The following is a 15547-nucleotide window of genomic DNA, read 5'->3' on the forward strand; positions in this document are numbered from 1 at the left end:
AGCACAAGACGGACATTACATACGAGCAGCATGGAGGTATTTGGATGTTTTTTTGTGTGTGTTTTTTTACGAAGAGCTCCGGTGTCCCTTTGCAACCGTTATATGGACATGCACTGCTATGCCGAGACCCCCTGTAACTCAGAGAAGCCACGGAGGACTCTGAAACTTCTTCCAGCCCTTAGTCAACATGAGGGTGAGTAGATAATGAGCGAAATATCATTCTAGGGTGAACTATCCCTTTAAACTCCACTTATTTGAACAAAATCATAGATGTAATAATAATAATAATAATAATAATAATAATGATTTCACATGAAAGCATTATAGGCACTAAAGCACTATAGGACAACTTGACGAGAGAGAATAAAGTGAATAATAGTAACAAGTATAGGAAATTAGTATATGAATAAATAGAAATAAGTTTAAAAAAACAACAACAAAAACAGAATAGAATAGAATACAGTAAATAAATGGACCCAGTTATCACTTGCCTCCTTGGATAGTTATTTCTGCACCTGATTTTGACCAGAATTTATTTATTTATTTTTTTTTAACATATTCCTGGCCGTCTGTTCTGTCGGTCCCAGTGCAGCTGTTGGAGCAGCTGTGAGTCAAGGTTCAAAATGCGCCTCAGTGGTGATAATTAGCAGGTCAGGTCAGATAGAGCCTTTCCACAGTCACAGACTCTATTTTGTTGTAATTCTGAATCTCCACTTGTCTTCCTTACATTTCCTTGTGATGAAGCTTCTTTGTCAGGGTTACACAGACGAACTCATGAATTTAAAAGATTTTGTTGTTGTTCAATGTAAATTTGAAATGTGAATGCTAGGATATGATACAGTTTTTATAATAATCTCCTGCATGCTTGCTGCATGCTTGGGGACAGCTCGACTGCTGAAGTCTACTAGAAAAAGATTCAGCTGCTCTCTTTCTCACTGTCGACTGTGCACTTTTGATTGTTTCAGCGCTTTCGTTGTTTCACCACTAGATGGAGACATAGGACAATTATTGAACTTCGACACAACCTCGAAGAGATTTTGAAGGATTTTTCAGTATTTTCTCTGTGTATTTCTCATTGTGTGGTATGTTCATGGTCACATTATTATGATGAGATGACTTTAAAATCAGGAGAATGCAGCTAATGACTGATCATCAGATGTAGCTATATGATTTGAGCTGGCACCATTGCAGGAAAAACAGCACTTATAACTATGACATTGTAAGGGCATATAAAAAAAAATATGTATCCATGCCATTTACATAGGGGAAATTATGAAACTTTATGAAAGTTTCATAAGAAATGTATTACTTGCGTCAAATCAACATGGCGTATGAGAATTTTCCCCAGTTTTGACTGAAAAGGAAAAAACAATGACCTCTCTTAATGAAAAAAATAGGACAGTTTTTTTGCTGTTCATATTTCCATGAATGAATGTGTGCTGTTTGTTGTTACGTGGAGTACTATATTTGTTACAGGCAAGAATTTGATTATCATGTTTATGAGCTGTCAGAAACATTAAAACAGAAAAAATCCAATCCTGTACAGTAAAACTTTGTACCTCCCACTGGTTCATTTCCATTTTTATGCTTTTTATTATTGCTTGTGTAAATACATGCAAATACACACACACACACACACACACACACACACACACACATGCTCTCTGCTGGTGGCCCACGGCTGCACTGCTCAGTGTGTGGGTGGTCTGGACCAGGTGGAGGAGAGAGGGATTAACACCAGGCCTGCCTAAAGGAAAAAGAAGGAGAAAGGGAGAAAGGGGGACAGAAAAAACAGAAGACGGAGGAGAGATAGACATCTGTCCTCCAGATGTTTGGTGGTTTATGTAATACAGAGAAGGGAATGAAATGTTTTTTGGACATGGGGCTCAGTGACAACTGGACTCATTGTGACTGAAATAACGTTCAGCCTTGACTGAGGAGGAGGGAGAGAGAGGCTCACACTACTTTGCGTGTGTGTGTATGCGCACTCTGGTCGTCTGTCATTTGGTTTTGTTCATAACACAAACACAACCACACATGTGAACACTTGGTCTCTTCCTGAGGAACTTACGCTGCTATTATACAGTATAAACCATTGATGACCACCTGTCAAAACACGTCCAGTTACTGTGTGTGTGTATTAGGGAGGTGTTGATGGGACAGAATGAGACAGGTTGAACTTCTCATCAACACAACAAAAGACTGACTGTGGTAGTGATTTTTAACTTACATAAAGTAATCATTATGTTTTCTAGTTTAAAAAAAAAGGAAAATATGATTTTTTTCTGTCCTCTGAAACACACTCCTGCTTTTCCAAAAACATGCAGGATGATTTTATTTTCATGATAAAAACTTTGAATTTTTTTCTTCTTTATCTTCTGCTTCCAGACAAACTTGTCTGATGCTTTACTGTCTTTGTACTACAACAACAACAACAACAACAAAATTAAGATCATTATAGGTAAATGTACAAAAATTGAATAATAATAATGGCAGAATTAAGAAAACCAATATACCAGATGCTTAACAAATCAGTAGCTATGCATATCATGCAGTAATAGGTTTTGTTGCCAGCTAAAACAAAACACATGTTCATGACAAAAGAACACAATTGTAACACAAAGCCTCCCTCCATCCATTCAAGAGCATTGTGCAATATGCTAGAAAGCTCTGGAACCGTTACAACTGACTGTGTGGTGAGATTGTTTCGTCGGCTACTTTTTCCAAAGTCAAGAATCAACATGCCACTGAAGCTTTTTCTGTCGAAGTGCTGACATCATTAAAGCTACTAAATACGTTACAAATGACACCAATCAATCTGTGATGTTTTTCATTGCTTTGATTACAGTACAACATACACCACTTTTCTGAAACATTTACCATATATATGTCACATTTCTTTGACTTCAACTCTGAATGTTTGCAATTTGATTTCTGCATTTGACCTGTACACAACAAATTATATGACACTTACACAGTGCCCCACTGAGGTTCAGGTTTTGTTGAGCATCCTTTGTCATGTCCATGTTTCTCTTCTCTGCAGCATGTTTGTGTTTGTGTGTGTTTGTGTGTGTATGTGTGTGTGTGTGTGTGTGTGTGTGTGTGTGTGTGTGTGTGTGTGTGTGTGTGTGTGTGTGTGTGTGTGTGTGTGGTTTACAGCTGTTTACACAGCTAACAGTGGGTGAGCCCTGTTCAACAAGCCCTACCTCTGGGATTCAGGCATTCTGAAGGGCTATAAACTCAGGATGAAAGCTGAAGCCAAATTAATAAAGTTTAACAGGATAAAGATGTGGGTTGTTACACAGCAAGACATTGAAATTTCCCTCCTAAATGACAGAAAACCATCTGTATTTATGAGTTACTGGCCATAGAACATCATATAAAAAAGAGTTTGTTTTATATAGGTCTTATTTGTCATAAAAGTGCAATATGTAAGTGTTCTAATTCAAAACATTCAGACATTTCCTAAAATGATCAACAGAATAAAGAAATAATATTTTTAACATCAAATACTTCTATTCATTATTTTGCATAAATATCTTATTACAGTATCATGCTCAGCAGCAAGCACCAGTCTCATGATACCACGTCTCAATAGGTCATAGTGAGTCAGATTTTGCTTCTGTTTTTTATCTGCTATAGCTTAATATCTGATCAACCCAGTTCAAGACCACCACTCTAATGATACTGTCCAAAAACTGCTTGAAGATAATAACTAAACAGTGTTATTACTGTAAGCAGAGATACAAGTTGTGTTTCAGTTTAAATAGTTCAGAGTCCAAGCTTCTCTGCGTGGAAAGTATTGTCTATAGCAGTGAAAACAAAAACATCAGATAGAGAAGAGATCTTGCAGTGTGAGTGAGACGGGGGCAGCTCTCAAATAAAGTTAATTTTCTCCTGATGAGTAGGCCTAGTTCTTTGCAGTGAAAGTCTTAATCGTAACCTTTGATCTCACATCTCTTCCATTACAGACACACCTGCCACCGGCCTCCTAAAGGAGTGGGAAGGTGGAGAAACCCATGTGACATAGAGCCGGAAAATAACTGGAAATGAAGCATCTCGTTTCTCGACTGTCTCTGACTGCGCTCAGACCTTTTGTCTTGTAAACACAATCATGGCTGAACCTCTTGGCAAGCAACCATCATCAGCACCTTCGTCGGCGGCAAACAAAATAACAGATTGAAAGAGACACAAAATGAGTAAACACCAGTACTGTTTTCCACTGCTGGAGACAGCTATTAGTAAGAAAAGGAATGAAGTTTGATGCAGAGTTCATGGTGTTCCTTCTCGACCAGTAAAAAAACAGCTGTTCATACTAACATTGGAGCAATAACCAATACAATATAACCCTCGTAAGTGATTTGCCCTTTCCCTATAGAACCTTTACATTATCCCTCACATTTCTCCCCACTGGCTCAGCAGACCTCAGCGCTCTGTCTTATAATAATTAATTAGAAGTCAAATGAGCAAGCATGGAAAAGCAAACACACATGGATAACAGTAACTATCGCCTCAATGCATGTTCACCCCAGCTAAGCCACAATGGCGAGGTGTGTTACCTGGCACTGTTTAAAGTTATTTTCATTGATTCACTAGTTATTGGGTGCTATTAGGTTTTATTCCACCTGGCACTGTAATAGTTGTTCTTTCTGAGCTTAGCAGTGAAACCTACCGCACAAGTTATAGAGCAATAAATGCTGGGAAATAAAGTGCCTGGATTCCTTTAAAAACTCAGTGTTATCTCATGTAATTACTTGGATTTCGAATATAGAGAAGATTACTGATATGAGAAGTGTGTGTGGGCCTGTGTGGGTGTTTAGGCAAGTGTGTGTGTGTGTGTGTACATTTTAGTGTGCGTACAAATCTTAGAGGTGGTGGGGGCCTCAAACTCGGACAAAGTATTATTAAGAGAGAAGGCAACTTCTTACACAATATCATCGGACACAAAAACAGGAATCCTTCAACAATCTATCCGCTGTTAATCTGTACAGCATGGAGACTCAGATATTTGTGCTCTTTGTCAGTTGTTTTCAGATAGGATAGTAGGATGTGTCTATTCTCCAAGACAAACATTACAGTTATTTATTTAATTGATTGACGGCAGCTGGAAAAATCTGTAAACACAAGATTATCGTTCTTTGCTTAAACGTCAAACGTTATCATGCCAAACACTCACCAATCCACCCTTACACTTTTTTTTTTTTAAGTATATTTTTGGGGGCTTTTTCACCTTTAATCGATAGCATAATCAAGAGAGAGAGAAAGGAAATGTGAGGCAGAGAGAGGGGGAAATGACATTCAGCAAGGAACCACCTGAGTTAGGATTCAATACAGGACTATAGCCTCTGCATATGGGGCGCCGTGCTCTACCAACTGAGCTAAACGACAACCGCACCCTTACACTTTCATCAATGTTTTTGCAAAGTATTATTTATTATGTAAGTAGGAAAGCTTTTGAGGAAGAGATGAGAGCTAAATGAAACTACTAGGCTACATGGACACTGAGTATGTAGCCACTGTAGTTTGTGTATAGCCTAGCATTAGCTTTTTACTTGTGAGGATTGTATCCAGGCTTCAAAAATCCCATGTGAAGATTATCTTGCTGAACAAAACATAATGGACCTGTGTTCATCACAGAGCTTTTTTTCTGCAGTAATCCAAAAGCCCATGAATTGCATTGGTTCATGATCTGACTCATTAATGTAGCCTACAACTTCCTTGAAATGTTACCGAGGCAATACTTGCAAATCATTTCTGAGAAATGAGTTCCTGACTTTCACATACTTTCTTATGAAATGCGCTATATAAATAAAGATGCCTTGCCTTGCCTTGCCTTGCCTTGCCTTACTTGGAAGTACTTTTTGCACACACACACACACACACACACACACACACACACACACACACACACACACACACACACACACACACACACACACACACACACACACACACACACACACACACACACACACATCCATCCCTCTTCAGTCAAACCCCAGGAAAGGTTGTATTTGTGTACTTGTACAACCGGAGATCTGCTACAAATCTGGCAACCATATGCTGGGACATATTCAGCTTTCATGTCTTTCAATTTGGCCATTTTTTTAGTTTTATGAAAGAGTCTGCTTCTCTGCACATGTGCATCTCCCTTACTTCATAATCTTATTGTTTTTGAAGTGAATCCTAGCATTGTGTGGCCGCTGAAAGGGCTCCACTTAGGGAGGCATTTTGCTGTGTGAGTGAACATTTGGGAATATAGGGTTCAAAGCGACAGCACAATCACATATTTAGTTGTCAATGACTGGGGAATATCACAGATATGAATCTCATATTGACCTTTTGCTGGGTCACCAATAACTTTGAAAAACACAAAAAACAGGTAGGCTATGATTGGTTTATGAGACATGAAGTAAAGGAGAACTACAACAACTATGCTATGTGCTATAGGCCAGAGTAGAGCCCAAATAGAGCCCAGAGGTTTGGCACCATCACCGCTCATGCCCTGCTGTGGCTGAGTAATTGTTCTTGTGAAATGTTTCTTATGATTCGCTAGAACTGCCAAAGTCTTGTATTCATCATTAACAACTTGCGAAACCAGCGTGATGCACACACAAAACTTGCACACTGGCCAAGGCAGACCAAAAAAAAGACAAAGTTGTAAAGCTCACATATGAGCACAGGAAAGAGCAAACAAGGTTGAAGTGGTGTGGGCTTTTATGAGAGTTAACCAGGGTGGTCCTTTGCTGCATTGTAAGATGGTAGACTTGTCAACACAACACAACAGCACAAAAAATAAATCATCCCATTCCTCCAAATCTCTCCCAGTTGCTGGCACCCTTTTCCTGAGCTGACCAGTGCAACAGATGGTTTGAGAGGGAAGAAGGGGAATGTTTCAGTCTTTGCTTTTGATACTGTTGCCCCAGCACCTCAGAGATGGTGTTGACATGAGACACATGGAAGACATTGGACTTTGGTTGGTGAACAACGCAACTTACAGTAAAACCAGAAATTGAATTTGATCACCTGACATCACAACCTACATTCAACCAAATATCGGCGTCCAACCATGCTGATGCATGCCTGCAGGGATACTTTTCTCTTTTGCATTAGCCAGACCTGAGAGCTGTTTATTTTTGCTGATTCAGTTCAAACTAGGCCGTTTGGACTCAACGGCAACTGCTGATGTGAATATATTTGGAAAAAGTCTAATCCAAATATATTCAAGAATTATCAAGCCAGAGTTTAGTAATGAGCCCACCCACCCCCACCTTGTATCCCTGGCTTGGGTCTCCAGCACCTGTCAGCTCTACTTTTTATGAGTACTGGAGGCAGGAGTGGATACAGAGCAGCAATGCAGAGCAGTTTGGAGGGAGGAGAAGTATAGGGAAATGGGAGGAGGAGAGGAAAGGGGGATATTTGTGATATTTATGGGCTGCAGGGTGGTACACAGTGAAGCATTGTAAGGCACTGCCAAAGCTTTCAGGGAGCAGCTCTCATCCATCTGAAATTAATTTACGTAATGACAATTACTATTCTTACAGACTATCAACTATTTAGTTAAGTTCAGTAATGATATGATGTGACATAATATAATGAAAAAATGAATAAGACTGTGTCAGACATGCAGGAATAAATAAGGGACAGACAATACACTCAGGAGCAGAAGTAAAATCTGTATTCAGCTGATTTCACCATGGCCACAAAACTAGTCCCCCCCCCCCCGATGTCATTGTTCTAGACTAGAGAATGATTACAATGACCTAGTAATGTCTCAATTGAATTAATTGCTAATTTTGGAATGCCAGTATGTAGCCATGCAGTTCTTTAACAATGTACTGTATTTCATTGAAGACATACATTTACACATGAAATTATTTCTCCCTATCAGTTCTTCCTCGGTTTTGTTCAAAAATCTAAATTTTTGTCTCCTAAAAAGAAAATACCTTATGGTCAAATTACTTTAGAGTCAAAAGTGTATTGTGTTCACTTAAAGCAGAAGTAAGCGATCCGGTCGTTTCGGCTAATGCTGCGTTCCAGGCAGGCTTTTGAAACCGTAAATTACAGCTTCAAGTCACAATTTACGATTTTGTAGCGTTCCAGGCAACCCACTTGTGTTTTTCCGACCTGTTTTACCTGCAAAGTCACTATAACGGCCACTCGTAACTTCCAACCCGTGAACTCGTACCAGATCGAACTGGTACGACTTCACAGGTCGGAAAAACACGAGTATACAGGCTGCCTTGAACGCACCATAACAGTCCTCGTCCCGACCACATTCACGGCATCCCTTGGCTGCACACACAGCCCTGCATGCCGTTCTCTCTCCTCATTGGATAAAAACTGTAGGATACGAGAAAAGTTTTCTCCTCGGCTCAGAGCAGAGCAGAGTGACTGACAGACCCGTGTTTCGGTCCAAACACTCTATGTAAGTGATTGCTGTCAGAAGATATAACTATTTAAGACTTATATATACACAAATATTCCGCTTACTTCTGCTTTAAAAAAATATATAATGTTTTTTTTTTCTGAGTAATTTGTTCAGTTTTTCAGATTTTTCTTTTCTTTTTTATGAAGTAATATGTTTTCTATTTTTAGGGGGTATTTTTCCCCGTGTTTTTCAGAGTTATTTTTTTTTCTGCACTCCAAGATCCGCTATATTCAGCAGTCTCCTGATTGTCTCGAGTCACCACATAGCCAGCTTGTATGCATTTCATATACATCATCTTGTATTTGTGGAGCATGCCATATCTGTCCAACTTATCCTGGAAAAACATTGCTATATCTAGTCTAGCAGAAATAATCAGAAAAACAGAAAAAAAATGATTAAGAACAGAAAAAAAAACATTATCAGAAAAAAACTTAAAAAAAAAAAAAGGAATTGGCTACTCAGAAAAACAGCAAAAAAAAACGGGCAGAAAAACAGAAGAAAGATTAGCTGCTGCGCAGCGATGGGTCGGGTCCGGGCTACTATTAGGAAAATTTAGGCAATTCTGAGCAACAAACAGGAAAATAGGAAGACAAGACAGTTGACCTTATAATGTCCAATTTGCATCAGTTGAGGATTGAACTCACAACCTCAGGAACCTATGGAGTTATTTTTGTCTCATTAATATCTGTAAACGCACAGAAGGTGATCTACAAATGTTCCTTGGTTTGCACACGTGTTTTGCTATCCACAAAGGGTGATCTACAAATGTTCCTTGGTTTGCACACGTGTTTTGCTATCCACAAATACAAATTTCTAATTTGTAACTTGTATTTTGGTTTTTACAAATAAATGTGTATTTGTAAATATATTGTATATTTGTAAATGTATAATTTTCCATTTGTAAAAACAAAAAAGCCATTTGTAAAACCGAAAATTCTGTTTGTGAAGTGTGACTCTGCATTTGTGGATCACCAATCACACACACGCATCTCTCTCCGCAATGACGTATTTCTGAGACAATCCTGCCGAGATCCACGCAGATCCACAAACTCACAGCTGCTGATTCACAAAGGGCCGCTCTCCTCACCAGGAGGGGCAGTGTTGGCGAGGAGCTGAATGAAAACTAACGAACAAGACTGCTACTGGCTTATCTCGAGAAATTATTTTAATTCCCACTGTTAATGCGTCACTTTATTAAGTTTTAATGTTTTTTCATGCGATAAAGTAACTGTTTAGACCCCCAATATGCGGTTAGTTTATCCAAATGACGCCTCTTTGGAAGTTTGCTCCGCCGTTCGCGGAGCAGTGAAGCTCCATCTGTGGAGCAGCTAAGCTAACTAGGCTACCACCGGACGAGCGGTCTATCACAGAGGCTATACCGCCGGGCTGCTGTGGTGGTCGGCCGGCTAACCTCCGCTGTCATCCAGGTCTCCCCCGGCTCGTTTTTTCCCCCGGAATGATGAAGCTGGTTAGCCAGCCCACCGCAGCAGCCCGGCTGCTGTTTAGATCTGATTAGATGTTTAGATGTTAGACTGTTTAGATCCCCAATATGTGGTTATTTTTATACAAATGACGCCTGTTTGGAAGTTTGCTCCGCCGTTAGCCTAGTTAGCTGCTAACTAGGCTACCACCGGGCGAGCGGTCTATCACAGAGGCTATAGCCGGACTGCTGTGGTGTTCGGCCGGCTAAGCCGCGGCGTCTTCTCGGGGGAGAAAACGAGCACTTCAGTAAACCGGTTGCTGCCTCTGGATGAGCAGATCATCACAGAGGAAGCAGCCGGGGCTGCTGTGGTGGTCCGCCGGCTAAGCCGCGGCGTCATTCCAGGGGAGAAACCAAGCCCCAACCCGGTTGCTGCCTCTGGATGAGCGGATCATCACAGAAGCAACAGCCGGGCTGCTGAGGTGGTCGGTCGGCTTATCTGCGTCGTCCTCCCAGGGGAGAAAAGGAGCCCATCAATCTACCGGCAGTTTTTTAGAGGTTTACCGCCGGCTGGATGAATTATTTTTAGGAGATACATGTTGTCTCATTCAGTGGTGTAGTCTGTAGGCTATATCAACAAACAAAACTATTTAGTCTATGATGGGCTATGTACAGTCACCACCGCTTCAACAATAAATAAATGTTTTACAATGAAACGGTCAGTCAATTGACATTAACAATGCAGGTCGTTTTCTCCCCTGGGAGGAGACCGCGGCTTAGCCGGCCGACCACCACAGCAGCCGGGCGGTAGCCTCTGTGATAGACCGCTCGCCCGGTGGTAGCCTAGTTAGCAGCTAACTAGGCTAACGGCGGAGCTAAACAGGCGTCATTTGTATAAAAATAACCACATATTGGGGATCTAAACAGTCTAACATCTAAACATCTAATCAGATCTAAACAGCAGCCGGGCTGCTGCGGTGGGCTGGCTAACCAGCTTCATCATTCCGGGGGAAAAAACGAGCCGGGGGAGACCTGGATGACAGTGGAGGTTAGCCGGCCGACCACCACAGCAGCCCGGCGGTAGCCTCTGTGATAGACCGCTCGTCCGGTGGTAGCCTAGTTAGCTTAGCTGCTCCACAGATGGAGCTTCACTGCTCCGCGAACGGCGGAGCAAACTTCCAAAGAGGCGTCATTTGGATAAACTAACCGCATATTGGGGGTCTAAACAGTTACTTTATCGCATGAAAAAACATTAAAACTTAATAAAGTGACGCATTAACAGTGGGAATTAAAATAATTTCTCGAGATAAGCCAGTAGCAGTCTTCTTCGTTAGTTTTCATCCAGCTACTCGCCAACACTGCCCCTCCTGGTGAGGAGAGCGGACCTTTGTGAATCAGCAGCTGTGAGTTTGTGGATTCTGTGTGGATCTCGGCAGGAATGTCTCAGAAATACGTCATTGCGGAAAGAGATGCGTGTGTGTGATTGGTGATCCACAAATGCAGAGTCACACTTCACAGACAGAATTTTCGGTTTTACAAATGGCTTTTTTGTTTTTACAAATGGAAAATTATACATTTACAAATATACAATATATTTACAAATACACATTTATTTGTAAAAACCAAAATACAAGTTACAAATTAGAAATTTGTATTTGTGGATAGCAAAACATGTGTGCAAACCAAGGAACATTTGTAGATCACCCTTTGTGGATAGCAAAACACGTGTGCAAACCAAGGAACATTTGTAGATCACCTTCTGTGCGTTTACAGATATTAATGAGACAAAAATAACTCCATAGGAACCAAAGACCGGTGACTATCGCACTGAGCTAATTGACAAGTGGCAGTTCAATAGTGGCTTCACAAATTGAGTAAGCCATTCACTGTCGTGTAGGCAGATTTGAAACCACAGTAAAAAGAAAAATCAGTTTTTGAGGTAAAATAATGATATGTATTTGTAAAACATCTACTGTGACTCTAAGATGTTAGGAGCCTTCGCACATGGTCCAGTCCAAGCTATTTGGATTTTTAAACTTAGAGGCTTGCTGTGATGCCACCATTAGGACAATTGTCTTGTATTTCGTGTTGAGGACAACTGACATTTTGATCTGTCATCATCATCATCATCACCCTTGCTGGGTCTCGAACTCACAACCTCTGACACCAAGAACCAGCTCCTAACTCAGTGAGCTAATTAGCTGGTAGTGAGACCTGCTGTGTAGCTTCATTTATCCACTCAGGTGAGTCAGTGCCCGGGCAGCTGTTGTGAACGCAGATTTCAAAAATGGTCAAAAAGTCAGAAATTCTATTATCTAAACAAAAATCTGTTAATACATAAATTGCATCTAGACAGCAAAACAGCTTGAGGACATGTGACATTTTGATATGTCATCATCATCATGACCCTTGCTGGGTCTCAAACTCACAATCTCTGACACCAAGAACCAGCTCCTAACTCGCTGAGCTAATTAGCTGGTAGTGAGACCTGCTGTGTAGCTTCATTTATCCACTCAGGTGAGTCAGTGCCCGGGCAGCTGTTGTGATGAAATGGTCAAAAGTCAGAAATTCAGTCATCTAAACAAAAATCTGATAATACATAAATTGCATCTTGACAGCATGGAAATGTTGGTGATTTGTTTTTAATTATAAGTGTTTTGCTTCATAAGAGAAAATCTGATGTTTATAAATTCCACTCTCACATTGACTGCAGTTGTTCCCATGAGAGCAGAATTCAAAATGTTCTAGAAAATTCAGTTTTTGAACTAAAATTCTGATATTTGCCAAACTTCATCAACCATGACTCCAGAATATTCTCATTTTTTTCAGGAAGTTTGAAAATGTATTTAGCAAGAATTTGATGGTATATGTTTACAGTACTGTTTACAGTCAAACGTTTTCATGCACTGTAGGCTCAATTTTTGCTTAATCAAAATCCGAGAAACAAGTTTTGTGGAGGACGGTCTGGAGATGCTCTGTAGCAAGTTTGGTGTCAATTGAGCAAAAATTGTGGGAGGAGATACATTTTAAAAGTTTTACAGTTATTGAAAAAAACAGAGTGATGGACTTCATAATTTGTAATGAGTTTAAGTGGACAAAAGTTTCAGCAGTATTGAGGCTACATTGTGGTGAAGTTTCAACACTGTAGCATCTACCGTTGGTTTGGTAGGAATTTTTAAAGTTTTTAAATTTAAACGCTTATTGTGCCCCCCCTAGGAGGGGGGGGCACATGTCCTTGGAGTTGAGTGAATCTGGCATGGGACTGAACCTTTGTGCAAAGTTTGGTGAGTTTTCGCCCATGGGAAGTATGACTTCCTTGGAAGAAGAAAGAAAGAAAGAAAGAAAGAAAGAAAGAAAGAAAGAAAGAAAGAAAGAAAGAAAGAAGAAGAAGAAGAAGAAGAAAAAGAAGAAGAATTCCTAGGAATACAATAGTGTCCTGTCAGCTGCGCTGCCCGGACCCTAAATACGCAGAAAAAACAGAAAAAAAATCTGAAAAACTGACTTACGACACATCTGCACTGTCTACGAAACTAAAGCCCATAATCTTATGCAATCTTACAGCTGCAGTGCAAGTCAAAGTGTTGCAACACAGTTGTCTGAATTATTATATGAGTCAGCGCTGATGAAAGACAGTATTTTAACGTACATTCCTACAGGCTTCAGGTGAAATATGTTTTCATCATTTGTCATCTTCTGAAGAAATATTTTGAAATATCTCTTCTTTGGAAATGACTGATGTTTGAAAACATGCAAGATCCAGCCTTATATAAACCCCAAGCAGGTAATCATTGATCATTGTAGAGACACACGCTACTAGTATCTCTTTCTCTTTCCACTGAGTGATCAGCTAAGACACGGAAATCAACCATGGACGTCCACCCACAGAAACAAACCATCCTGAGATCTCATGTTTACAGGATTCCTGCTCTTTTATATGAAGGAGAGAGTAAAACTCTTCTGGCCTTTGCAGAGCAGCGGCGGGCGCAAGGTGATTCCCATGCAGATGCGCTGGTCATGAAAACAGGGATGCTGATGGAGGAATCCCCTGGTGTGAAGACCATTGAGGTAAACAACCCCAGCCAATTTTCATTACTGGATTAGGTGAATATTTAGAAAACGTATTACTTTAAACTCCACCAAAATTGCTGTGTTGTTCACACACCTCTGAATAACATTTTCCAGTGGTCAGACTTCAAACCCGTGGAAGAGGCCAAGAAGGATGGACATCGTACCATGAACCCCTGCCCAGTGTTTGAGGAGAACAACAAGACACTCTTCTTGTTTTTCATCTGTGTTGAAGGAAATGTAGAAGAGTCCTGGCAGATAAGAAATAACACCAACAAGGCTCGTCTCTGCTACATCACAAGTGATGATCTTGGTCAAAGTTGGAGCAATGTGACAGATTTGACAGACCAACTGGATGAAATTAATAACTGGTCCACACTTGCTGTTGGTCCAGGCCATGGTGTTCAGATGAAGTCTGGGAGACTGATTGTACCTGTTTATGGTTATGTTAAGAATGATGTCTCACGTGCAGTCACCCTGTACAGTGATGATTTTGGTGACCATTGGCAGTTTGGCAAAATACTTCAAACTAAATCGATTGAGTGTGAGATGGCAGAGTTCTTTGATGAAGAAGAGAAAAGCTTCCTCTACTGCAATGCTCGTAATGAGGGCGGCAATCGGGTTGAAGCAATCAGTGAAAATGGGGGAGATGATTTTGTCAAGATGAGTGGGTCACTCAGTGAAACAGGTAGAGGCTGTCAGGGAAGTGTGGTCTCCTTCCCAGCTCAAAATGATGGAGATGCAGATACAGGTACGGAGGATGACCAGAACCCAAAATGGCTGCTCTACGCTCACCCAAGCAGTCAGTCCAGAAGGATTGATTTAGGGATTTACGTGAACAAATGCCCACAGGATCCAAATGAATGGAGCAAACCCTGGATCATTAACCGTGGGCCCAGTGGTTACTCAGACGTGGCTTACACTGAAGATGGCTGGTTTGTGTGTCTAGTAGAGTGTGGGGAGAAGACAGAAATTGAGCAGATAGCCTCATTGGTTTTCAGCTACAAAGACATCATCCCAGGAGTTGAAGAGACATTCACAGGGTGTTTCTGAGTTGATGAGACATGCACAGGGAACCACTGGAGAGTAGGCTAGATATCCACTGTCTTTAACGGACACAATATCTCTTGTTATGATGCTTCCTGTAACCTGCTGTTAAATGAAAGTAATATGCTGGAAAAAGAAAACTGATGAATATATAATATGATGGAGAATGATTTACGATCAAAGTTACATGTATCTGCTCTAAAAGGGTTAACAGCCTTGTAGTGATCATGTCTGATTAGCAGGTTTGGTTTTCAGCCACAATGTGGAAGGGAGCCTCCACTCTCCCTGAAAAGTCATAAATCTAACATCAAACTTAGCCCGAAGCTGTTAATGAAGGTAAAAATGAAACATAAAGTAAATATCCTGCCGACTGATTTACAATCAAAGTTACATGTAAGCCTGCTCTAAATGGTAAACAGCCTTGTAGAAGTGCTGTTTTTTTGTTTTGTTTTTTACTTGTCAACATTTTCATTTCACAGCTGTGAAAATGATGTGCTGACATTTAATATACTGCATTTTCAAATGTAATTCTTACTCCTATGCAAATAACAAAAATAATTGTTTGACAAATAAATATAGTTAAA

At 40.5% G+C, this 15547-nt stretch overlaps 1 protein-coding gene across 1 annotated transcript; it reads left to right on the forward strand.

Annotated features, from left to right (window-relative positions):
- The first annotated feature begins 13647 nt into the window (after positions 1-13647).
- On the forward strand, positions 13648-14969 carry LOC146991601 (sialidase-3-like). Its single transcript, XM_085789028.1, has 2 exons — positions 13648-13916; positions 14034-14969. Exons 1-2 carry the CDS (start codon positions 13719-13721, stop codon positions 14967-14969), a joined length of 1134 nt encoding a protein of 377 aa, XP_085645154.1. The 5' UTR covers positions 13648-13718.
- Positions 14970-15547: the final 578 nt, after the last annotated feature.

The sequence above is a fragment of the Trachurus japonicus genome, chromosome 1 (genome assembly GCF_045865225.1).
Source record: "Trachurus japonicus isolate A0001 chromosome 1, Traja_1.0".
Lineage (NCBI taxonomy): Eukaryota > Metazoa > Chordata > Actinopteri > Carangiformes > Carangidae > Trachurus > Trachurus japonicus.